The 25,601-nt window shown below is 40.7% G+C and overlaps 1 protein-coding gene across 3 annotated transcripts in view; it reads left to right on the forward strand.

The window, feature by feature from the left end:
• The window catches only part of BRD4 (bromodomain containing 4), a 102,153-nt gene extending 77,039 nt beyond the window's left edge, over window positions 1-25,114 (forward strand). For all 3 annotated transcript variants that reach the window (XM_073622384.1, XM_073622387.1, XM_073622385.1), the window contains exons 11-21: window positions 906-1,228; window positions 2,891-3,001; window positions 3,250-3,302; window positions 8,919-9,213; window positions 9,335-9,991; window positions 10,479-10,585; window positions 11,297-11,456; window positions 12,980-13,104; window positions 16,423-16,622; window positions 19,592-19,808; window positions 19,893-25,114. In XM_073622384.1, coding sequence (XP_073478485.1) covers window positions 906-1,228; window positions 2,891-3,001; window positions 3,250-3,302; window positions 8,919-9,213; window positions 9,335-9,991; window positions 10,479-10,585; window positions 11,297-11,456; window positions 12,980-13,104; window positions 16,423-16,622; window positions 19,592-19,808; window positions 19,893-19,964 — 2,320 coding nt within the window. In that variant the 3' untranslated portion in view covers window positions 19,965-25,114. The remainder of the gene's footprint in view (window positions 1-905; window positions 1,229-2,890; window positions 3,002-3,249; window positions 3,303-8,918; window positions 9,214-9,334; window positions 9,992-10,478; window positions 10,586-11,296; window positions 11,457-12,979; window positions 13,105-16,422; window positions 16,623-19,591; window positions 19,809-19,892) is intronic.
• The last annotated feature ends 487 nt before the right edge of the window (window positions 25,115-25,601 follow it).

Consider the following 25,601-nt stretch of genomic DNA (forward strand, 5'->3'; position numbering starts at 1 on the left):
GAAATTTAGAAATCCTTCTGTAACCAATGCAATCAGTATGTTTTGCAACAATAAAGTAGCAAAGGTCTTGAGAGAGCTCTTTGCTTTTACCCACCATGAGATGTTTCTCGTGTAGCACCTTGGTAATGAGATACCTTTTTATAGGCCATCAGTTGAGACTGAACCAGCTGATATTAATTTGCACTAACAAGGGGCAGGATTGCTTTCTGATTTCAGCTTGTGTCTTGGCTTTCCCTTGCCTTTTTTGCACCTCCCTTTCTTCATGTGTTCAGTACCTTTTTTCCCCTGTGTCATTCCATTTTATTACACATAACTTCAATTTTGAACGTATTTGTTTTGCTTTTTTTGTATGTATGGATTGCATGGGTTGTTAGCCATGTGGTGAAAATTTCACGTCAATAGCACCTTTAGAAATATATTTACTGTGTTCAATATTTATTTTACCCGCTGTAAATTTCTTTTTACTTTTCATGAAATCTCCAATTTTTTTTCCATAGCATGATAAAAATATCCATCTTTTCTGTATGGTCTTTTCTTTAAAGCAAACCTGGGAGAATAGAGCTATATTGCTCCCATTGGTTACTTTTTTTTTTATTGTGGTGCAAGACCTCTAATGCTGTCATCCTGATCCTGGCTTTACCACCTAGTGGGTTACTAACCTGGAACAAATACAGGACAAGAGTTGAGAATTTCAAGTTGGCTACATGCTTTTTAGGTAAGTGAAGCCAAGATTAAGATGATAGAACCAGAGCCTGTGTCATTACAAAAAAAAAAAAAGTCACCAGTTCCCAAGTTTCTGTCTTCACAGGTTCACTCTAATCTGTTCTTTGTTACACACTTTTTTGTCATGCTTCACTTTCTGATTATGACTGTGAGTAACATACCTCTTTTTTCCATTTTACCAGCATTAAAAAAGAAACTGCTCCCCCGGTGTCACGCCCCACACGACCTGCACCTCCACCTGCACCTTGTGAGTCTTCAGAAGAAGAATCGCAGAGATGTCGACCGATGTCTTATGAGGAAAAGAGACAATTAAGTCTGGACATTAATAAACTCCCAGGAGAAAAACTGGGCAGAGTAGTACACATCATCCAGTCCCGAGAGCCATCGCTCAAGAACTCTAACCCAGATGAGATTGAAATAGACTTTGAGACCCTTAAACCGTCCACACTGAGAGAGCTTGAAAGATATGTCACTTCTTGCCTAAGAAAAAAAAGGAAACCACAAGGTGAGACTTGGGACTGGGAGCTTGGTGGCATTGTAGAATGCTTGGTGATTATTGTAAGCATTAAAGCAAAACCTAAAGGAAGTCAAAAGTCACAGCATACACTTATATATTGTATACATCTGCATTGTAATAGCAAAACAAACTCTAGTTATTTTTGATAACCCAGTATTCGCTTACATGAAAAATCTCCATCTATTGCCCATTGCTTTCAACAACTTCCTGAATTCTTTGCATGCTTAGCAGCTTCTCCTCTGCTCATTCCTTTGGTTTACTTTCAGTTTGTAAGGGCTATATATCCCATGATACATTGCTGCTTACAAGCAGTGATTCCTGTACAGCCTGTGCCTCCTGAAACGCCTCCTCTCAGCACCTCTGTAGTTCAGAATGCAGGCCCTGAGAAATGTGTCACACAGCAGTCCATATTCAAAGGGCACAGTGAATGTGTTGCTGCATTCAAGATAAAAAAAAAAAAATGTGTGGTATTCTTCAAAAAAAAGTAAGTTCCTTTTCTTCCGAACAATAGGAATAGGCTTGACATTTTTATCCAAGGTGGAAATGAATATAAACATATTACATTTTGGCAATAGTTGCACTTTAAATAAAAGGTAAAAAATGTCAGCAGTTTTTTTTGTATCGGACACTTGTAAGTCACTTTTGCCTTTTTTTTTTTTTTAACTGGTGTGTCCTGCCTGTGGCCCTTGTGATATGTACATTCCCAGCATCTGTAACGTTCCCAGAATGGAGCCAGGTGCTGGGACAATGTAACCAGTGTACATGTGCTGGGTGCTGGATTTGGGTTATCATTGGCTGCCAATGGTGGTCCCAGAAAAGGTCTAGGAGAAAACAGCAGCAGCCTAGAACAGAGCGATGAAGCGGAGTGTGGTCTTCACAATACTTTTAATGGGGCACACTAGAGGGTAAGAGTGTGCCATAATGAACAAGTATGCTACGCATAGTTGCATGTTATGAGGAGCTCTGGATACCCTAAAGCTGGGTATTATACAATTTTCTTGTTCAATTGCCTTTTAGTTTTACCTTTTGTAGTGTAAGAACCTGCTTGATTGCTTACAAATTGAAAGTGTTTAGGTATGATCTCATATTAAACTAGAGAAGTTTTTAATCGCTAGCTATGACCCTACGGGATTTAGCAATACTTAGCATTACTTATGATTCAGAAATTTACATTTTCTTTTTTCTCTTTTTTTAATAGGGGGGTGAAGTGCTTACAGGATTTTGTGGTGGTGGTGGTATTTAGAATTTTATTCCAAGTATTTTAAAATGGTAAATGTTAAAATAATTAAATCCCCAAAGTCTTAAGTTGGTTAAAGAGTAGCATATAGGCCATGCAATCTCTTCCTGTGAGCAGTGACAGGTAGTAGTTTAGGGTTATGTTTTAAGACATCCTTCCAAATCTGAAAAAGGGCACAAAATTAAATGTATTAAGTAACATCTAATGTATTACGAATACCGGTAACGTGTTACAAAACAAGGTTTTATGCCCAAATATTTGTTTCTACTGAATATATCAGCTCCATCTTCACATATTCATGAACAGTTGTGTAGGTGATTTTAGATTATTGAACTGCTGTTTTTAAAAAGAAAATTAAGGTACCAGAACAATAGTTGTGTTTGTGGTAGTTGCTAACTTTGTCTCCTTTACAGAGAAAGTAGAAGCGCCCACATCTATTTCTGCTAAGGGGAAAGGTTTCTCCTCTTCTGAGTCTGAAAGTTCAAGTGAATCCAGCACCTCGGACAGTGAGGAGTCAGACCCAGGTAGCACAATCTCACACTAGTCAGGATGAAGCATCTAGAGCAGTGATGGCGAACCTTGGCACCTCAGATGTTTTGGAACTACATTTCCCATGATGCTCAACTACACTGCAGAGTGCATGAGCATCATGGGAAATGTTCCAAAACATCTGGGGTGCCAAGGTTCGCCATCACTGGTCTAGGGCCTGTATTCACCTGATCATGGAAGCTGTAATGCAAACAATGATTCCTTGATGTTCTTTTCTTTCCAGAAACAACACACAAACAGAAGAAAAAGAATCACTCAGGGAGAGAGTCTAGAAAGGTAATTATAAGTAATTGAAGATGCTTGCAAATTACACACATGCATTATACGAATGTAATACCCAGCATTGGTTAAAAATAAGGTGTAATGTTGGTAATTAGGCATCCATTCCTGCCCATAGGTGTTTTTTCCATTAGACATTCCACAATACGGTTTCTTTTCCTATTTGCATTTTTTCTAATAACGCTTGCTGTAAAAATATCTATCTTCCTGTAATAACTTATTGATATAAGGGCTCTAGTCTTGAAGTTGCTGAATATCCTAAATATTTTTCTGGAATTGAAGTCCCTTTTCTCGTTTAGCCAGCTGTCTTAGATTTGCCTGTTAAGTATATGTAAACCTAATAAGTGACTTACTATAAATAGCAGATAATGTAAGTAAGTATAGTAGTGCAAGCTTTATTTCTTTTCTAGCAGTAAAGCCATAGTCCTTTCTTGTTTCTGTCGGTTTCTTCTGCCTCCTTGGGCTTCCTGTGATAGGGTGACAGCGCTAACTACATTTCGTGCTAGCATTGTTACCTCAGCACACCTGACAATCTTACCCTTTTGTTTTGCCCAGGTCTTCACCCCTTGCATCCTTAAGCAGTGCTTAAATGATATGAATTCCTGTAGAGGAGGTTGGCAGTCAGAAGCGCACAGGGGTCTGCAAAGGCATCCATCTGGCGCTTACTGAGCCTGTAGTTGATAGCACAGGAAGTGATGATGTGCTACAGCTTTTCTAAGCCTACAGCCCTGACCCTGCAGGTGGTGATGCAGATAAAGTGTGTTTGTATGACTAGTACTGTAAGAAACAAGGCTATGTTTGGAATGTATTTTGCCTCAAAGCAATCCTTTCAAACGAAAGGATTACCACTCCAAGCTCAGGCTTGGGTGGATGACACCACTGATCTTTTCTTTTAACTCAGTTTCCACCTAGAGCCCTTATAAAGCACTCAATCGCTTTATCACCTCCTTTCACCATGAGCATTCTGCTGAAGGCTCGCACAATACTTGACCTCAGAGTGGTGATGCATCCCTTAACCAGAACAAGAACTAGCTCCAACACCGTTCTCAGTATCTAATTCTAGCTCTACTTCAGGCATGCTACAAGCAGCCTATTTGACTATAGCCGATTTCTCTGCAAATGTATCACAGTTCTTCAGACAGATTACAGCCGTCTCTGCCTGGGCACCAAAAACTCCACACCTTTTCTACTCCTGTTTCTCAACTGGAGTCAGATCCTGATAGGACAATCCTAGAGGACACCGATACAGAAGGAAAGAAAATAATGAAGAAATATTGGAGGAAACTGCAGAAAATTTTTCTCCCCCACATTGTCACTATATTTAAGAGGGACTTTTACACAACATGCTTGCTGAGGTTGAAAAGCTCATTACCTTTGTCTGCAAAAGCCATGGCATTGTTAAGCTGACTCTCCTTAGGTCGCTTTGTACCCAGAGGAGTTTGGCGTTACTAAGAAACCCTGCAAAGCATTCCCTGTTCATGAACAGATGGAACGTGCATTCTATGGCGACTGGGTCACACCTGAGAGAATTTTTACTCTTCCCAAAATCTTTTCTGAATTCCTATCCAGTGTAAAAAGTTTATAGAAGTGTATTATTCCTGTAGTTAATCCTGCGGTCACTGTCCTAAACGAAAATCTCGCTGTACCTATTTAAGAGAATCTTAATTTCAAAGATTCTGCCAGTAGAAAGTTTGAGATGCTCCTAAAGGCTCTTTTATCTTGCAGACCCAGCCCTGAAACCAGCTATTGCTGCAGTTTTAGTATGTCAAACTGTAGCAAACTGGACTAGGACAATGAACAATTAGCATGACCCTTTATTTCAGGGTCATGCTGTTCCACAGCAGTTATAGCAATTGCCTTCTGATACTTTTCTGTGTAGATGGCCTACAGAGCATGTCATGAGACAAATATCCAGAATGACTCTAATCTCCATTCACATGTGCAGAATCTTATGGCTAAATGTTTGGACAGCAAAAGGTGCCTCACAAATATGCCTTTCCAAGAAAGATGCCTGTTCAGTGAGACACTTGACAAAGTCATCAAAGAGGTCACACATGCAAAGGTTTTACTTCCACAGAGGAAGATCCTAAAACCACCTTCAGGAGATATTGGCTCCTCAACACACAGCACCTGCCCACTCTAACAAGACTTCTTTTAGCTCTGTTTTAGCAGCGCTATTCGGCCGCTAGCGGGGCAGTTTTATCTCCCGCTAGCGGCCGATATGGGTTAAACGCTGCCCCATTGATTTCAGTGGGGAGCAGCGGTGGAGGAGCGGTGAGTTCACCGCTCCAAAGAAGCTACTGGTGGGACTTTTTGTGACTCCCTGCCAGCGCACCGCTTCAGTGTGAAAGCCCTTGGCCTGGGAGAATCTCGATAGGTATAAAGAGTGGTTTCTGCAGGGCAGAGAGAACCAAGTTGAGATCTTTTAAGAAAAGCTTTTTTTTTTCTAAACATGAGAAAGCATGAGCCCTAACCTTTAGACCCCTTTCACACTGCCAGCGTTTTTCAGGCGCTACAGCGCTAAAAATAGCGGCTTGGAGTGAAAGGAGCCGCTATTTTTAGCGCTGTAGCGCCTGAAAAACGCTGGCAGTGTGAAAGGGGCCTAAAGGTTAGGGCTCATGCTTTCCAATGTTTAGAAAAAAAAGCCTTTCTTTAAAGATCTCAACTTGGTTCTCTCTGCCCTGCAGAAACCACTCTTTATACCTATCGAGATTCTCCCAGGCCAAGTAGCCTTTTGGTCACTTTCACACCTGCCAGCCGTGTTTTCTGAACTGGCGGGCCTTTCCTCGTGCTTCATGGCAAGGTTGTCTTTCTTCCTTTCTTCCGAAAGTGGTCTCGGCATTCCACCTCAGTGAGGATATTGTCCTCCCATCCTTTTGCCTGGCTCCTAAGCATCCAAAGAAAATCTCTACATTGCCTGGATGTAGTCAGAGCCATTAGAGTATATCTCAAGACTACTGCTCCAATGAGACGGGTTCTCTTTGTCTTTTTCTTTGGACCTTGCAAAGGACACCCTACTTCAAAAATTCTCAATTGCAATATGAATATGAAATCTGGTCGTAGCTGCTTTCTTACATTCTCAAGGTGAAACTATCTCCTGCACTTTATAGCATTTGTATTTATAGATTCAGCACATTTTTTTTCCCAGGTTCCTTATGATATATTTATAGAAAAAAAAATATTTATTATACAGGTTTTCATTGGCACGATTTTTGAAGTTGCACATTATACAGTGCATTCATAAAGTGTTTAGACCCCCTTCACTTTTTTTCAATTTTGTTATGCAGCCTGATACTATTCAGGTTTTTTTTTTTTTCAATAATCTACACTCACTACCCGATAATGACAAAGTTAAAATAGAATTTTAGGAATGTTTACAAATTTATGAAAAAGGAAAGACGGAAATATTGCATTTGGTCTAAGTATTCAGACCCTTTGTATTAACACTTGAAATTTAGCTCAGGTGTCTCCCATTCCTCTTGATCATTGCTGAGATGTTTCTACACCTTGATGGATCAGGAGAAATAGGAGACATCTGAGCTAAATTTCAAGAGGTTTTGCAAAGGGTCTGACTACTTGTGCCAATGTGATGTTTCAGTTTTTCCCTTTTCATACATTTGCAGACTTTTCTAAAATTCTGTTTTCACTTTGTCATTATGGTGTACGGAGTTTAGATTAACACAAACACATTCAAGAACTGTAGTATCGGCCTGCAACAAAACAAAATTGGAAAAAGTGAGGGGGGGTCTGAATACATTATGAATGCACTGTAGGTTCACATATATTTCATTAGGGTAGCGCTGCACTGTTTTTGATGTTCGTTTTTAGTTAAAGGTGGCATTAGATAACTTGGTAGTGCCAACAAGCTCCTTGGGTGCTTTATTAATTGCACATGTTGCTTTTCTGTTATTTCATTTTTACATTCCACCAGAAGACCTGCCATCTGGTCTTCCGTTCATATGTTTTTTTTGAAGTTTTACCGAGTGGTCGTCCAATCTTCTGCTGATGCATCTTTTGTCCATAAGGTTCTCACAGGGGCTTTCTGAGGTGGGTCTTTTGACCCTTCTTGGGCCTTTTGGCACAGTCCGGTTTGCCTCATTGTTTTCCACCCTTCCTAGTCATTGCTTGTGGACATCCCATTGTTTATGAATATTCTGCCTGTGTCCTGTACTGTACAATTAAATATTAAACTTTCTTGTGTTCTTTTTTTTTTCTTTTTATGTGCCCCTGTAAGTTTATGCCAGCATGTGCTAGTATACACAGCATACTAGCACATTATGGCAGACTTGCCTGTCAAATGCAGCCCTCCAGTGCTGCGCTGTCACAGCTCCCAGCGTTTCCATCTTCAACTGGTCTTCCTTCTGGGTTCACAGTTACAATTGCAGCACAGTGCTCTTTGCATTGATGGCAGGCATTACATTGATGGCACGCTTAGTGTGCTCTGAATTCAGAGCTAGCAGCCACTGTGACTATCTTCTAATTACACAGCGGATATTCACAGTACCTACAGGTGAGCCTTATTATAAGCTTACATGTAGGTACAAGTGTATAATAAGATATGAGGAACTTTGACTTGAAGTACAGTACAAGATACAGGCAACCCTCCCTTCCAATCCTTAGTTTATTTCCATTGCTTGTTACAAAACTGAGGACTTAGGGGGGCTAGGATAATAAGGAAGGTGTGTTCTCTAAAGCTTTGCTAGTGTCCAATCTCCTGAATGTTCATGCCTATAGCGCCCATGGTGTATGAATATACTGCATTTGTCCTATACTGTACGCCAAGATATGGAATTTGACAGGTAAGTTAAAAAAATCTACTTTTTTACAAGGCCTACATTATGCGGATTGTGTTTAATAGCACAATGTTCTCCATGTTTGTGAACCGGGATTGCACCTTTAACCACTTCCCGCCCGGCCTATAGCAGAATGACAGCCGGGAAGTGGTTAAGTTATCCTGACTGGGCGTCATATGAAGTCCAGCAGGATAACATGGTGGCGTGTCAGTCTGACATGCCGCATCTCTGATCGTGGTAAGAAGCCTCTGACAGAGTCGGTGGGGGTCAGTGCTGATAATCATTATCAGATGTGCTACCACAGCTGCCAGTCAGTGCCCCATAAAAAAAAAAACAGATGTTAGTGCCAGTCAGAAACCTGTCAATACCTCATCAGTGCCACCTGTCAGTGCCCATCACAGCCGCCAGTCAGTGCCACCTATTAGTACCCATCAATTCTACTTATCAGTGCCGGTCAGTCAAGGAGAAAACAAAATGTTATAACCGAAACGAAGAAAAACTTTTTTTCCCAAAAAATTTCGGTATTTTTTAGTTTGTTTAGCAAAAATAAAAACCGCAGAGGTGATCAAAAACCACCAAAAGAAAACTATTTGTTGGAACGAAATGATAAAAATTTTGTTTGAGTACAGTGTAGCATGACTGCGCAATTATCATTCAAAGTGCGACAGCGCTGAAAGCTGAAAATTGTCCTGGGCGGGAAGGGGCGAATGTGCCTGGTATTGAGATGGTTAAACTTTAAAGAATGAGTGTTCAGATTTTCAAACAACTTTTAAATCAAGACTCTGAGAAGTTTTTTCTTTTCATTTCTGTCTTTTTACAGCATCACCATCAACCCCATCCTCCGCAGCAGCCTCTTGCCCCACCACCTAATGTCCTTAAGCCATCTTCCCCAACCCCTCCACCCTCCTATGCCCCTCCTCCCAGCTTGGACACTTCCCATCCATCTCTTCATCATCCTCTTCATCCTGCTAATGTCTTTGAAGCTGTTAATGCTCACTATGGGCAGGCAGGTCTGCACCTACCACCACCTGATCTTCCATCACACCTCACAGGTGGTCAGCCAGAGCGATGTTCCCCACCTCATCTAAACCAACATGCCCTTGTTAGTCCTCCAGGTAAGTTTAACTAATTTATAATACTAGAGAATAAAAGGATGATGACTTGTAAGTAATTATGAATTGCTGCTTTAGTACCTGCTTGTATATCACTAATTTACTTTTATGCTTTCTTTTACAGCCCTGCATAATGCCATGCCGCAGCAACCTTCTCGCCCTACAAATCGTGCAGCTGCCCTCCCTCCCAAACCTGTACGACCACTATCTTCCTCACCGCCCCCAGTACAAACGCACCACCAACCACCACCTCATTCTATCCACCATCATTCACAGCCTCCCCATGCCCTGCTAGAGGATGATGGCCCATCTTCACCAGGTAGCAGTCTCCCTCCTTCTCCTGTTCAGGTGCTTGGTCCTGCGCAGATGGCCCTTTACCTGCAGCAATTACAGAAATCCCAACAGCCTCCTGTGCAATCTCCTCTTCAGCCGCTTCTCCCTTCTGTTAAAGTACAGAACCAAGCACCTTTGACTTCTACTTCCCAGTCTTTGCGGCACCTGCAGAACCTGCCTTACCCTTCTCCTTCCTCTGTTAGCACTGCTCCTCCCCCTGCTCCTACATCATCCCATGTAAATCAGTTGCAGACACCACCTACAGCTTCCCAACAACAGCCAGCAGTGCAGGCTCCACCCCCTCCGCAGCAGCCGCATCCAACCATGCAAAGTACAATGACCGCTCCCCACCCACAGCTTGTGCAGCACCAGCAGTCTAAGCCACAGCAAGTGATCCAACACCACCATCCCTCACCACGACAACAGAAACCAGAGCCATACTCTGGAGGTTAGTGGTATGTTTGTGTGAAAATGGTTAGTCAGTATAACGTGAAATTAGTGAGCTGCATTCTGCAGTGGTCACCAAACTGCAGCCCATGAGCCATGTGGCCCTTTTCATGCATTTAAATGGTCCGTGGGCGTACAATTCCTTCCATTGACATCAATGATGGGGCCAGTTTCTCCCACTTAGACCAACTACGGGACACTATTCCTGCCACCAGCCTCCCTAAATTGTTAAAGCGGAGCTCCAGCGTTTTTTATTTTTTTTAAACAGCTCCTATAACAGCTAATCCGATAGCAGTTGGCATAATTACTTAATGCAGCTTTTATCAGTGTCATGTATTTTTAAAAACGTACTTTGCAGTCTCCGCTTTAAGGACACTGAACTGGTCCTTTGTTTAGAAAGTTTGGGATCCTGGCATTTTAATTGCTAGTGGATATAGATGAAGTTGTCTTCATTTTCTTTGCAACATTTTTGTTTCTGGTTTGTCTAGGTCACTTGCGGGAGGCCCCATCTCCTCTCCTTCATTCATCTCAGGTTCCTCCATTTGCAGGCCTTTCACATCCTTCGTCACCGCAGGCCGGACAGTCTAAAAAGCAGGTACAGAGCACTGGGCTTACCCATTGGTGTGGGCTCCACGGGAGATGGCTACTTGTGGTGTAAATTATGTGTAGCATCTATTATTGATTATTCCACATGATTGGAGCACTGTGTAACCAGTCACTTCTCAAAGCTACTACTGTATAGCGTACACCACAGGAAGTCACTTGTTTCAACAGTGCGTAAACTTTATCTACTTGTATCAGATAGATGCTGCAGTCAATTTTAGTGTTATGACTCAGCCACTAAAAATCACACTTGTATTTTGAACATTTGTGTATGTTCCTGGACCCCCCCCCCCCCAGTGCAACTCTCGGTAGCTGAAGTTGCCTTTAGGTAATATATAGAGTAGGCACACTAGTAACGATTTCTCTTCATTGTGTTCACAATTTAAGGTGCAGTTCAGCACCAAAATCTACATCTGGTTTAATTCCTCGTTTGGCATAGCAGTTACAAGTAGGCAGACATAAGACACAAATCAGTGCAGTTTGTATTCGTTCATACATAAAGAGATCCTGTCACCAGACCATTTTAACAAAAATGTTCCCATAAGACATATGGACTTCTGATTTTAGTTCCTTTGTGATTTTCCTTGATGGAGATCAGCGTGACAGCTTGGTAATTAACATTTTAAGGACAGCAGGCAATGTTTTTCCTTTAAAGAAAGACTTTGGGAATCTGTAGAGGTTAACACACTTGTCTGCTCCACAGGAAATGAGAGGGTCATCTGTGTTGCAGCCTCAGCCGCTGGTAGTGAAGGAAGATAAACGCCATTCTCCATCTTTGCGTCCGGAAGGCTTTTCCCCAGTCATGAGGAGTGAACCCCACAAACTTCCAGAACCGCTAAAAGCTTCTAGTCATGTTCAGCCAAGTGAGTTGTCATTTTTTATTTTATCTAAAGTAGAACTATGAACACCCATTAAAAAAAAAAAATGTATAGGCCCATGTGCCCTTACCGTTTTCTCTTAGTCCACCTGCAATGTCCCACAAATACTTGTTGAGTCTGCCAGTAAAGTCCACCTAATGCAGCTTTCTGTAATGGCATGGCAACAATACAGCACTGCTCCTAAATTCCGAGCAGAGTTGCCACTGTCACGTAGGCTGTGCCTTCTTGGACTACAGAGGGATAAGACCAATAGTAGGTGTATCTATTCGCATTGCCACTGCTGATTGATAAGCATTTAGCTTGTCCATCAGCATCTGACCACACCTAGATCCTGCCCCAATGCTTTCTGGATTGGCAGCATTTTCTCTGCCGTTGAAACCCTCCCATTGTGAGCTGCAGTGTCTCATAGAACATGTGAAACACAAATGAAGGAGGTTTTGGCTCAGTCATGGAAGGTAAGAGAATTATCTTAACCGTACAGTACAATACACATGGCTCATTTTCATGGACCATGGGTTGTATGCAGGCTACCTTCAGGTGATTGGACACTGGCTAAAAAAAAAAAAATGGGGCCGCCCCTACAGCGCCCCTACAGCACAGTCATATAACCATGCCCACTCTGTGAGATTCAAGTGTCCTTGGGTAATGGACCTGTTCTGAGGAAGTTTTTTTTTAACCATTCAATTTTTTTTTCTCTGAAGCTGCTATCAAGATCTGACTGCTTATTGCCCTGGACCTGTCTATCAGTTTCCCCATTGGAAACCTGGCGGGTCAGTGTTTCTGAGCTATTCAGTACCAAGGTTTATAGCATTTATAGCCTTGCAAAGTTTTACCATGTAGATGTTTATGCCCATGGGGATGCCACCTTTGTGTGTTTCTAGGTTTTTGGGCATTTCAATCTTGTTGCTGTGTTGCCCACCCTTCATGTTCAGTGCTTTGGGATATCCAAAGAAGTCACGAACATTATAATCAAACTAAAGTACCTCCTTTTTAAACATTCCAAAGTCTTTCGCCAACATCTTCTCCCCAGCCGTCTTTATTGGCTGACTTTGGATGACCTCACTCTCGCGAATGTGCAGGAGTTCAGACAACTGAGCTGCATCTTCTGCAATAATGAACCTGCCTACGTGCATTTTTATATTGTGAGAATTTATTTTCACTTTATTTCCTCCATGTCCATTCATGTACACCACAGGACGCAGATAACCCTTCCCTCTTGCTACAAAACCAAACTGAGGCTTAGCTGAGCTGGATGGGGTTATATCTGGGCAGAGATTCAGCTTTTTTGGTTTTTGTTATTTTGGCCAGTATCCATTCACCTGAAGGTGGTAGCATAACCTGAAATTTAGGTTTTAAGTAAACCTCAGGCACAAATTGTACCTTTTATTTTAATGTGTGCAGAAAATGAAAAAATGGCTCTGGTAATTAAATTACTTAGTTCTTGCCAGCTCTTTATATAAAAAAAAATGATATACCATTATTTAGTATTATTATTTATTTATTTTTAGGGCCAGAAATGAAACCCATTGATGGAAGTCGCCCAGTGAGACCCCCTGAAAGCATCACTTCTCAAGGGGTACCTGAGAAAGAGAAGCAAAAGCAGGAACCTAAGACACCTGTTGCCCCCAAAAAGGTAAGATATTGATGTTAATGGAATTGAAACACGGCTGGATCCATTGTAGCCAATGCTTCCAAAGGCCTATCGCACTTCCTCAGGCATTTGCCAATATAACTTCGAAATATAGCGGCAAAGTGGCACAGCTGCGCGGGATCATGCACTTAGTGACTTGTTAATTATACATAGTGGGAGCTGACTCTGTCCATCGGCACCCACCGATCCTTTCAGTACAGAGGGAGAATAGCGGTCTGCCTATGTAAGCAAGGCAGATTGCTGTTCTGTCAGTACAGAAGGCATGGATCCTGTGTTCATGTAAACAGGGACAAGGATCTATGCCTTCCCCTAGTAAAAGCACCTCCCTCACAGTAAGAAAACACCAGCTAGGCACACAGTTAACCCTTTGATCAACCCTGATGTTAACCCCTTCACAGTCAGTGTCATTAGTACAGTAACAGTGCATATTTTTTAGCACTGGTCCCCAAAAAGTGTCAGGTGTTCGATTACTAGGAAAAAAAAAAATCATTTTGTAGATCCTTTAACTTTTGCCTAAACCAATCAATATATTGTTTATAGTGGAAAAAATAAAAACCTCAGAGGTGATCAAATACCATCAAAAGAAAGCTCTATTTGTGGGGAAAAAAGGACATCAATTTTATTTGGGTACAGCGTCGCACAACCGCACAATTGTCAGTTAAAGTAACAGTTCTGTATCGCAAAAAATGGCCTGGTCATGAAAGGGGGTAAATCTTTCGGAGGTCATGGGGTTAAAAGCACATGTTGACACACATACCAGCCAAAATTCTCACCAGTCCTGTGCGTCCGCTCAGTGATAGAATATTTCACAAAACTTTAACCACTTCAGCCCCGGATGGATTTGCCCCCTTAATGACAAGGCCATTTTTTGCGATACGGCACTGCGTTACTTTAAGTGACAATTGCGCGGTCGTGCAGTTTCATGTTTCCCGTTCTGCCTCTGTAATAAGTGATCGCGGGTTGCCGGCGGACATCGAGTCTGCCCGACATGCGGGCACGCTCGTGCAGTGGGTGTGCACGCCCGCACCACAGTACAGGTGCGTCGATTCATGTAGGAGAGCCGACCTGCCGCCGTATATCTGCGTGAGCAGGTTGGCAAGTGGTTAAGGACCATTCAAGCAGGGCTTCAGAATTCACAAAAGCAGCGCGGTTCTTGTCCACAGTAGGGAAATGCTTTCAGTTCAGTTCTTATAGAGTTGATGACTCCTTAGCTTATAGGAACTCAAGACAAAAATACATTAGGACTTTCTGCAGAATTTATTTCCACACTCCTGCTTCTGGGGTGCCAAATGAAAGAAATATTTGGGGGTCTATTCCTATAATTGACTAGTCTAGCAAAACTCTGATAAAGTTAATGGTGATGGTACAATAACAAGGTTATCTATAAAAATTAAACACACTGTTTAAATAAGCAAGAGTCTAATTTATTTCCAAGAAAATAGGAATGCTAACCTAAAACACTGAGGCTAGGTTCACACATGTGCGGTGCGAATTGAAGCTCCATTTTCACAGCTAATTGACAAAGTAGTTGTTCAGTGTTTCACGTCAGTTTTTGATCAGGTCAGTATTCCATCAGTATCAGGTCAGGTTTACATCAGGATCAGGTCAGGATTTTATCCTGTTCACAACGGCATGTATCTGCAAATCAGATGCGTTCCCATAGAAGATAATGTGCTTGCAATTCGCACCACAATGCCCAGAAAACGCACACGTTTTTTGGGCAATGCGGAGTGCGAATGCAACGCACATATGTGAAATAGCCTCATTCAAATGAACGTATTTTAAAATGTCATGCAAATTGGATGGGGTGCAACCCGCATCCAATTCGCATAGGTGTGAACCCAGCCTAAAAGAAAATTGCTACATCGCATATGAAACAAAAGAACATCACTGATACTTTACATAAGGTCATCCTCTGTTCAGTATCTTCAGCTGGGCTCAATGGCAAGAGGCAAAAGAGGAAGAACGTTAGGTTGATCATTACTTTTAAAGCCCACTCAGACACCACCCACACAGACACCCACTGTCCAATGCAAAATCCATAAGAGGCAGTCCTTCTTAGTATATTCTTCTTCTGCCCATCCTCCAGGAAGCATGCTGTAGTGTCCACTAGGGGCAGCATTTGTCCATGAATCACCGCTATTTGACTCGGGTCAAATCTTCAGTGATCTTCAGTGGTCTTTGATCTTCTGTAACTCAGGAAATCTGAACTATTGAGCAGGTAGCCCAACACCTAGACACACAACTACTACACACTAGGAGGAGTGCTGCTGTAATCAAGGCGAGGGAACTGCACCTGTGAAGACAAAAGCAAGGGAAGGGAGAACACAGCGCAAACCTCTGGTGTAGTAAAAAAAGATCAAAGGGCTTTATTAAAAACAACATACTATGTACTCACAAAATAAAATGTGAAATGGCAAGTAAGTCCACGAAAGAAAGCCCACTCAACACACAACACAGTCACAAGAAAGGATGGATGAGCAGCCACAGTGTCCAGATCATTGTGTGGCCAGCTGACAGGTGAAGAGCTGAGCTGGATGCCAGAATTCTCTGCTACGCCTGCTCAGATCACTCAATCCCAAGGACAGATCTCAGTGGACTCCAGTAAAAGAGGGGTTGTTTCGAGGACTCCTGCTCCTCTTTAGTGGGCTCTCTCTCGTGGACTATATGCACGCTTTCACATTTTATTTTGTGAGTACATATGTTGTTTTTAATAAAGCCCTTTGATCTTTTTACTACACCCGAGATCTGTGCTGTTTTCTCCTTTCCCTTGCTACTGTATAAACTGTAGCATCAGCTTCATACAGTGTACAGTGCTGGGTTCTGGCAGCAGTATAGGAACTTCCCAGCAGGCTGAGCACTGTCCAACCATTCACAGAAGGCTTGTGTTTTTAATTTTTTGAATGAACACAAGGCTTCTTGAGGCTGAAGTTGGAGATTGGTGACATCATCTGACCGTCTCTTCACCTCAGCCCGACTTGATTTTGTTCCGGGAGCGGAATGGGAAGCTATATACAGTATGTAGCCGATGCTATATACAGTTCATACTATCTTGCTATCAGCAGACACATTTGTTAATGAAGGTAATAGTCTGTGTGGACCAAGCTTGGTCAAATCACCTATTTTAAAATGTCAGAAAGCTGGAGTTTGGCTTTAATGCTGCTAAATCCTTGTCCTTGTGTAAAGCTTTGTGAATTGATCCTATGAAGTCATTATAAAACCCTCCTTTTTCAAAGGCTAAACAAAGCAGATGTTGTTCATCTTGAACATCAACCGATTTATGTAAATATTTCTCCCTAGGACCTAAAAATTAAAAACATGGGCTCTTGGGCAAGCCTTGTACAGAAAACACCGGTCACCCCAACTGCTCCAGGGAAGTCATCCAGTGATAGCTTTGAACTTTTCAGACGTGCGGCACGAGAGAAGGAGGAGCGAGAGAGGGCGCTAAAACTGCAGGCAGAGCATGCAGAAAGAATGCGAAGGGAGCAGGAGAGGATGAGGTAAGTGTTTATGCCTGATTTTAATACAGATTTACAGAACACAGTGGCTGGTTGCACATTATCAGTGAACTTGTATGTCTCATTAAAATGTGGTAGAAGAGAAAAAGTATCAGTGCCTTTTCCACAAGAAAGTGTTGTTTTTTTGTTTGTTTTTTTTATTATTATTATTATTTTTTTTTTTAACACCCCTTTCACACTGGGGCGCTTTTCAGGCGTCTTAGCGCTACAAATGGTGCCTGAAAAAGCGCCTCTCTGCTTGCAGGATGGTGCGCTTGTGGGATGGGAAAAAAAGTCTCGCAAGCAGCATCTTTGGGGCAGTTTAAATGAATGGGCAGCACCTCTACACAGGCACTTTTAACCCTACGGCTGCTAGTAGGTGTTAAAAGCGCCCTGCTAGCGGCCGAAAAGCTCTGGTAAAACGCCGCTAAAAGGGGACAGCAAATTTACACTGTTATACAAGCTGACAAAAGAAAAAAATATAGTTGCGCTACTATAAACAAAAATTGTCTAGGTGATAGCAGCCAGCATCAACAGTGTAGCAAACTGTGAAATGAAATGCAAATAAATATAAATGCAGCACTAAGTGATACAAAGAACGGGGTGACAACATATCACCCTATATGTATTGAAAAATAACTGGTGGTAGTGATTATATACCAAAACAGATAAAGTGAAAAAACAGTCTCCAATAACTGGAAGAGGTGTCCATAATGAAATAAAAGTTCATCAATAGATGGAACGCAATATTTCTCATAAGGAATAGAGAAATTAATACGGATGACGCCTTTAATTCAATAGGTAAACAGAACAGTGGTCTTCATGTATTCAGGGTCCACACATAAATGGCAATAGCAGAAGAAGTGAATACGCTTACCAGAAAGGGTGGACACACTCGCCATACGGCGGTATGTCAAACAGGTTTATGGATCAATCAATCCTGAGGGTGCTTGATAGAAGGCAATGGTGGTGTGTTCCAATGGTCTCATCTAGAGCAGCCGTGGGTGGATGGTGATGCTCGGATCCCCAGGGCCCCAGTTGAAGGACCATCCTCCGAAACATGTCGGGTTGCTAAGCCGTTTGTGGCCTGTCACCACACGATTTTAGATACTTATTTGCCCTTGCTATGAGCCTCAGTAGACAATGGTGTTAAGCCCTGTGTGTTTGTAAGAGCTTTTTCACACCATGTCTGAGCCGCGTTGATTTGAACAGATCAGCAAAACTGCACATAGAAAATAATTTGTGGCCCGTTTACACCAAAAGCTGTGTTGCAGTACTTCTTCTTTAAAAACAATCCCCATACAGTGCTTGTACTGAGTCTGCCTAGAGAAGACACAGGAGCATGACACAGTTGTCAGGACACATTTAAGCACTTCATGGAGATTGTTCTGAAAGAACACATTCTTCATTTTGGAAATATACCAGATATGAAATAAAACCCTAAAAAAAAGTGTTTCTTTAATGTACATTACGGAGCACAAAGCGTCTTTACATCCATGATGATAGTGCTAACCTCTCCTAGGCATAACCCCTCCCAGTTAGTCAAGGCTTACATTTTTTTGCTATTGCCCTAAAGTGATGGTTATGTCTGTGCAGTCTCTGCACAAAATACTTACAAGGTTCTCAATGGTTCCTTCCAGTGTTAATTTTGTCGATTTAAACATTTTAGTTGACTAAATGAATACTATTTTAGTCAACTAAAATACGACTAAAACAATTGAGAAGACTAAAATACGACTAAAACTAAAATGGCATTTTAGTCAAGAGACTAAAATGGGACTAAAACTAAAATGGCATTTTAGTCAAAAGACTAAAATGGGACTAAAACTAAAATGGCATTTTAGTCAAAAGACTAAAACTTAATTTGAAATTTGACTTCAAAATTAACACTGGTCTGTAGTGCATGTTCAAACCTCATTACCATAAATAATAACATATGATGTTTCAGAGATGTTTCACTCCAGCAGTATATAATGAGTTTGGAAATTGTGGAGAAATGTTAACTAATGCATTACAATTTAATTACACCCATTAGATTTTAGACGACTAAAATGTACTGGAGATTTTACTCGACTAAAATATAGGACATTTTGGTCGACTAAAATGTACTGGAGGTTTAGTCAACTAAATACGACTAAAACTAAAACAATTGCAGAAGACTAAAATGGGACTAAAACTAAAATGCCATTTTAGTCCTAAGACTAAAACTAAATTGAAATTTGCTGCCAAAATTAACACTGGTTCCTTCTGGAGTTTTGAGACTCTTCTGTATTCTGAATCAATTTTTCTATTTCTTTTTTACACTCAGAGGAATAGTACCTGGACCCATGGGTTGAACTACAGGTAGCAGCAGTAGCGGTGTCTTGTGGGACTTCAGGTCACCGCTGACCAGTTTCTAGTGAGTCTACAGGTCACATCAGAGCCCTCTTTGTAGGACTGCAGGTTGCAGCAAGTATTAAAGGGCCACAGGGTGTTCATGCAGCACGGACTTCCTTGACCTGTCTGGTATCTTTACTTCTGGGACACCTTCCTCCAGTTCCTATGTAACAAGGAACTCCTCATCTGCTGTTGCTGGGGTACAGCTGTGTACCCACTTTTAGTTTTTTGGGGTTTCTTTTCGTTCAAACCACTGGTTGAACAAAAAAAAACAAAAAACTTGAAAGCGTGTACCCGGCTTTAATCCCAAGTTTGTGTGTTGTAGTTCTTACCCTTTCCCAACAGATCCCCTTGTGTCATTACAGGACATTACAACCAGTTCCAGGTTTTAATCAATGGGAGCTGCAAAGCAAGCCTCTCTATCTCTTTAGTCAAGTCATAGCACTTTAGTACACCAACATGTACTTTCTCTTACAAGTGTGTTTACTGGAAATACTATAGTCTAATTGCAGTGTAGGCCCACATGTTATGTCTGCCTATTTCAGAATGTTGGGTCTTTGTGTCTTATGTATGGTTCTGTTTGCTGCACATATTAGGTCTCGAGAAGAAGATGATGCTCAGGAGCAGGCAAGGAAAGTGCATGAAGAGGCTCGTAGGAGACAGGAGCAGCAGCAGCAGCAGCAACAACAGCAGCAGCCACATGTGCAAAATCCTCTTCCTACACCTCCGCCTCCTGCCCAGAGCTCACAGCCTATCATGGATCAGAGAGAGATGGATAGGAAGCGAGAACAGGAGCGGAGACGGCGACAGGCGGTAAGTGTTACTAGTGTCTGTACTTAGGTGCTTGAAATGTCCGGTTTGCTTTTCTAGATACTAATGTGTGTCTTGTTCCTACAGATGACTCCCTCAATAGACATGAATTTTCAGAGTGACCTGATGGAGATATTTGAACAGAACTTGTTCTCTTGAGACTTCAATCTTCTCACTGTCACCTCCACCACTTTACTTCCTGCAGCCCAACTCCATGAATTCTATTCATAATATTTTTTTTATGTCATTATGAGGGGCAGAGGGACACCTACCCTAAAGACGCTGAAGTTAATGCCCTTCGTGTATTTTATCTCCCCGCCCTCGTATGTGGATACACAAAGCCTCTGGAAGTTATGAATTTGGAAGAGATGTACGGCCTAGTTCGGATCATTGTGCAGTAAAAACCTCTTTTTCCCAAACCCCCTTCTAATTCAGAGCAATTTGGAAGATCATGGACTCTGGGGGGGGGAGGTGACGGGGTGTGGAGAATTCTCTTAGCCTCTCTTGTGGAAGACGTGGTTGGGGAAGTGCTCAGCAGTGTATAAGGCTTCACGTACCAACCAGAAGCAAGCATTCGGGTACAATGCAAAGTGTGCATGGTTGTGCTAGGGCGCAGAGGGCTGCAGAACATTGCTCATTGTGTGCGCAAAAAACAGTTTCTACAGCACGTCGCCATTACTGCTGCATAATAATCAGTTGCAAACTACATTAACCATCTCTGTAATTTATACACGATTTTCAGTTTAGTTGGTTTCTGAACAGTGATGTCAAGCACTGTATTCCAGTCACCTAAAGCATGCATATTTCATACTATATGGAATGTATATATAAGTGCAGAGCACTTTCTAAGACGCAAAGTATGTATATTATGAGTTTAAATTGAAGTCAGGCTGACTGGCAGGAATAAAGTAAGCTTTAAGCCTTAAAGGGGAAACCGTTGCTAATTTCTGATGTCTGTTTGCTTTACATAGTTCTTTTTTAATCTAGTGTTTGTTCTGAGCTCATAATGTTAAAGTAACAGGTGACTTAGTAACGCTCTGCAATTATGTATGCATTTTATATGTGTGTCTTGTGTGTTCTGTGCCTGATCTTAAAAATCTAGTCCCCGTCATCTATTTTTGTACACACATTTCTATGTGCCTGCAATGATTGTACTTTTTTTTCTTTTTCTTTTTCTTTTTAACTTGTACAGTGTTTCTCACACCTTTTTTTTTTTTTTTTTTTTTTTTTTGGTTTTTTGTTTTGTGTGCGTGTCTGTGTGTGCCATCGAACACCCAAATCGCTCTTGAATCTCAGGTATTAATTATCTTTTTTTTTTTTTTCTTACATAAACTTGGCAAATGCTCAGCTTAAATACACTAGACAGATAACATAGCATAAGATTTCTACATACCCTTCACATAGATATTATTCTGCTCTTCGTAGCATCATGTATTGTTTCACATCTGTACACCCTGATGGGCTGTATACTTTAAACACGTAGTTGCATGGAAGAAGGTTATGCACACTATTGTTTGTAGTTTTATAGTCTCCTGCTGGACTCAAACATTTCTTTGCATGGATATCTACATCTGCTGCTACGTCATTCTTCAGAGGTATTTCTACTCCACATCACCTTGCCCAGCAGGTCTGTGTGCATTGTGTTCTCCAAAGGGCAGTTGTCTGTTCCTCCACTCTGCTGCGCCAAGGTTGGAGAGGAGTCCCATGCTTCAGCAGCACAAGGGGTGTGGTTAAACTTCACCTATTAGTCATTCTGCATGTAAGCCCCCTGTTCTTAACCAGGTATCGAAATGATAAAAAAAAAAAAAAACAGTGTTAGTGGCCTTCTGAAACTATAGGCTTCCTCCTGACTTGGCATTCATTGCACAGTTGTCGTAGCATGATATTTTAGAGTCGATCACATGGCTATGTCGTACTTTCGAAGGTGCTGCAGATAATCTAAGTGCAATGATTGACTCGCACACAATACAGCACTCTGCAGGATCCCTATGCTCTCGGTGCGTACGCAGTGCAGCAATGCTGAGCAGCTGTACCAGCCCTGTGTGTGTGTATGTGCGTGCGCGTATGTTTGTATAATGTGGAGGGATGGGGCCTTTCATTGTTCTGATCTCTGGGTTAATGCCCTGTTAATTTGATACAAACCCCCTCCAACTCTCCTTCCCTACTCCTGTCTCTGTAATTTTACTCTTTTTGTTTATTTTTTTTTTTCTTTTTTTTTTTTTTTTATATATATAAATATATATAATTTGAACTGTTAAAAAAAAAAAACAACAAAAAACTAAAAATCCTTTACGTGCCATAAGCTCCTGTTTCCTTTTATTCTTCCCAGTTCCTACCCTGTCTCCCTTTTTTAGATAGTGTCCCTGTTCCCCTCCACATCCCTCCTGAGCAACAGGCACAGAAGTCTGTGTTGTAACTGATTTCATGCAATAAAGTCTTTTTTTTTTAATTATATTTCATTTCATTTTACTTTTGCTGCATATACAGAATATATTTATGTTGGTTTCAACCCCTTTGCCGCTGTTGCCCACCCCTTACTCCCACCCCCTATTGTTTGTTATATTTTTTTATAATCCTGCAGGAGGGTGCTCTTTCATCTGTAGGCTGTGGTGGTGATGCGCTGCAGAATGGGTGGAGAGTGTGGGGAGGTACACTTTGGCAATACTTGGGGGCCTTGTAAGATTGTGAGGGTGATACTTGTTCAGTATTTGCATAGTGAAAAAAAGGGGCTACCGTGATGCTCTGCAGGGATTGGGTAACTTTGGGACCGCTGCCGGAATGGTTTAAGGCACTTGGCCAAAACAAAGTCCTAGATGGCAGAACACTACCACCTCGCTTTCTCTGTGAATGTTACTGAAGTAGTTTGATCTTGCTCTGTGTTTGCTTAGACCTATGATCGGGCAAGCAAGTTAAGAATCCTCCCACAGTACTACTAATCAGAACTGTACTGTCTGAGCTGATGGGGTTCTTCCACATGTGATGCTCTACAGTATTTAAAGATCCCCTTGAGTCTTTTCACACAACCCGGCTCTGCCTTTATGATAACATCTGTTCAACAGTGTTCTCGCACAATTTTCTTTCGGATACCAATATCAGATTGCCTTACTGCCCTCTTGTGGCTGCATCCTGATGTTTCACTTGTGATTTTATTTCATTTTTTTTTTTAAAGCTTTGTACCTTTTTTTTTTTTTTTTTTTCTCTGCCAGGTTTTTTTTTCTCTTTACCACACATGAATACAAAAATCAGCAAAGGTCATAATCTATGGTACAGTATATTGTAAATATATGTATTAAAACATAAGCAAAAATTGGAAAGAGGCAGAATCTTCTCAGTTTGCTACAAACAAGTATTCAATTTTTCCACAATGACTTGCTGTTCTTTGGAATCCTTTTAATCTTCGTGTACTTCGTGTAATAGAATAGCTGTGACTGCTACCAATACATGTAAATATACTACAAAGGTCTCTGCAGAAAAACAGGCAGTTTTCTTTTTTTTTTCTATTTTTTTTTTTTTCTGTATTAACTAGTGAAAATAGAAGTTAATTATAAACAGGGTATATTTTCTATTTACATTTTGGTCACAAAAATACTCGCTATGACAAATTTTTTTTTTTTTTTTAAATATACAAAAGTATGCAAAGAGTTCAGTATTAAGGTGTAATATACTGGAACTCTGCGCCTTGCAGAGTTAGAAATCAAAAATCATACAAAACATGAAAAACAGCAAGAGGAGAACATCTGAACTCACGCTTGACAGACTAAAGTTTTAAGGGATAAGATCATTAACCAATGAAATTCTTCCATTGCAAAGGGTTTTGAGTGTGGTTCTGGACAAAGGTGGTATGAGCTTTGTTCTCTTTGCACAGCAGTCAAAAGCTCCCGCCTTGGTGTGGACACTCAAATTCCTACAGTACGTGTGGCCATATATTCTTTTCATCTTTTTATTTTATATAATAACAATAGGTGTACAAATAAAAGACACAGTGGCAGTGGAGGTCACTCTTGTATTTATAGGTAATGCTGGGTATTTATTTTATAAAATGGTCACACTATTCAAAAGTTTCTTTCTTAAAGTAAGGTCTCTGTACGAAAATGTCTCCTGAAAGCATAAGGGAAGATATTATTTCTGGAGTGTAAGGTTTTGTTCTTAACGCTTACAGGGATGTTTGTTAGCTTACATATATTAAAAAAAAAAAAAAAAAAAATGAATGGCCTTTTTCATTTTTAAGTTTTTGGTTTGTTCCAGCAATTAATACAGATCATGATTAAAAGTTATACCTTGTAAAACTTGGTTTGGCTCATTTTGCTGTGGTTTTATTTTATTTTTTTTATATCACTTTTTTTTTTTAAATTTAATGAAATTACTGTTTGCCTCAAGATGAAAATGGCTATCGCTTTATTTTTTTCCCCCCCTTTTTAATCATGTCAAAATATGACTTGATAAAAGTTTAGGCATGCACTTGGGGTCTGTTTTGATACAAGTTTTGTTGTATTTTTATAGATATTAAAATGATACTCATTTCTGTGCCCTATATGTAAATGCGGTCATTTGTATTTGTAGGGTAAATGATGCAAGTTGTATGCAAATTGGAACTTTTTTTTTATTATTTACGAGCCAGCTTGTTGTTCCCAAGATAGTAACTAACTTCAGTTTATATCAAGATTGGCTTTTTCATTAGAATCGCTGAATTTATTTTTATATCTTTTTTTTTTCTCCCTTTATTATAACCATCACTTGCTCAGTGTACCTGCCTCTGTTCTGTGACAGGTTTTATTTAGGATGATGGGCTTTTTCTTTACCCCAAAAAGAAAAAAAGTGTTAGTATCACCTCTGTTTTGTATTATTACCCTTCCAATAAATCAGTGGTGGCCTGAACACTGTGCTTACTTGAATTTAAGTGATTTTATCAAGTTCTATAAAATGTTTCATTATCCCATTAAAATCAAGATTTCTGCATGCGCTGTATATTCCAAATCATTTCAAGCTAGTTTTTGGAGTTTAGGGTGATAAATCAGGTTTTCACATCCCATACCGGTGTCCCAACCTTAAGAAAAAGGTCTTAAACTTTTTTTTTTTGTGTATGGGGGATATTTCTTTTCCCCTCTTCATTTTTGTGTTTTTTTTTTTTTTTCTTGTCTCATTGCTGCCAGAGACCCCCTGCAGAGCATCACAAACTAGATCTAAAGACCATTTAAATACAGAATACCAAATTTATATCAAACCACACATGTATCACGGCTTGTATTACCATGTTCTTATAATTAAAGACTGTCTGTGAATTTAAGAAATAAATAGAAATTTTTACTCTACAGATGTGTAGATTTTGCTTGCAATAAACTATTTTTTTCTGGTGTTGCTTCATTACGTTTAAACTTTGTCAAAAGTTTAAACATTTTTGTTAAAAAAAAAAAAAAAAGAGTTGGGCGGTTTGGGGAATCAACCGCCTTTTGTTATATAGCCATGGAAATGACTTTGTCCTATCGAGTCATGCAATGCAGAGGTGATAAATTTGCTTTACCGAAGAAGAAAATTTAAATATACACTCCCCAGCCACTTTATTAGGTACACCTTGCTAGTGTGGTTGGTCAGAACCGCAATCGGGTTCAAATTAGATGTCTGCTGCTGTTTCTAATGATGTAGTGTAGACGTACATGCACGCCGGAAGCAATCACACTGACATCCACTCAGTTCGATTACTTCTTCATCTCTGTTTATTGCAGGGCGGTGCCCAACGTTTTACACACAAAGAACAATGGATTATACGTCATTACTATGTAAATGTGGTCAGTCTAAAAG

This window comes from Aquarana catesbeiana, linkage group LG03 (assembly GCF_042186555.1).
Source record: "Aquarana catesbeiana isolate 2022-GZ linkage group LG03, ASM4218655v1, whole genome shotgun sequence".
NCBI lineage: Eukaryota > Metazoa > Chordata > Amphibia > Anura > Ranidae > Aquarana > Aquarana catesbeiana.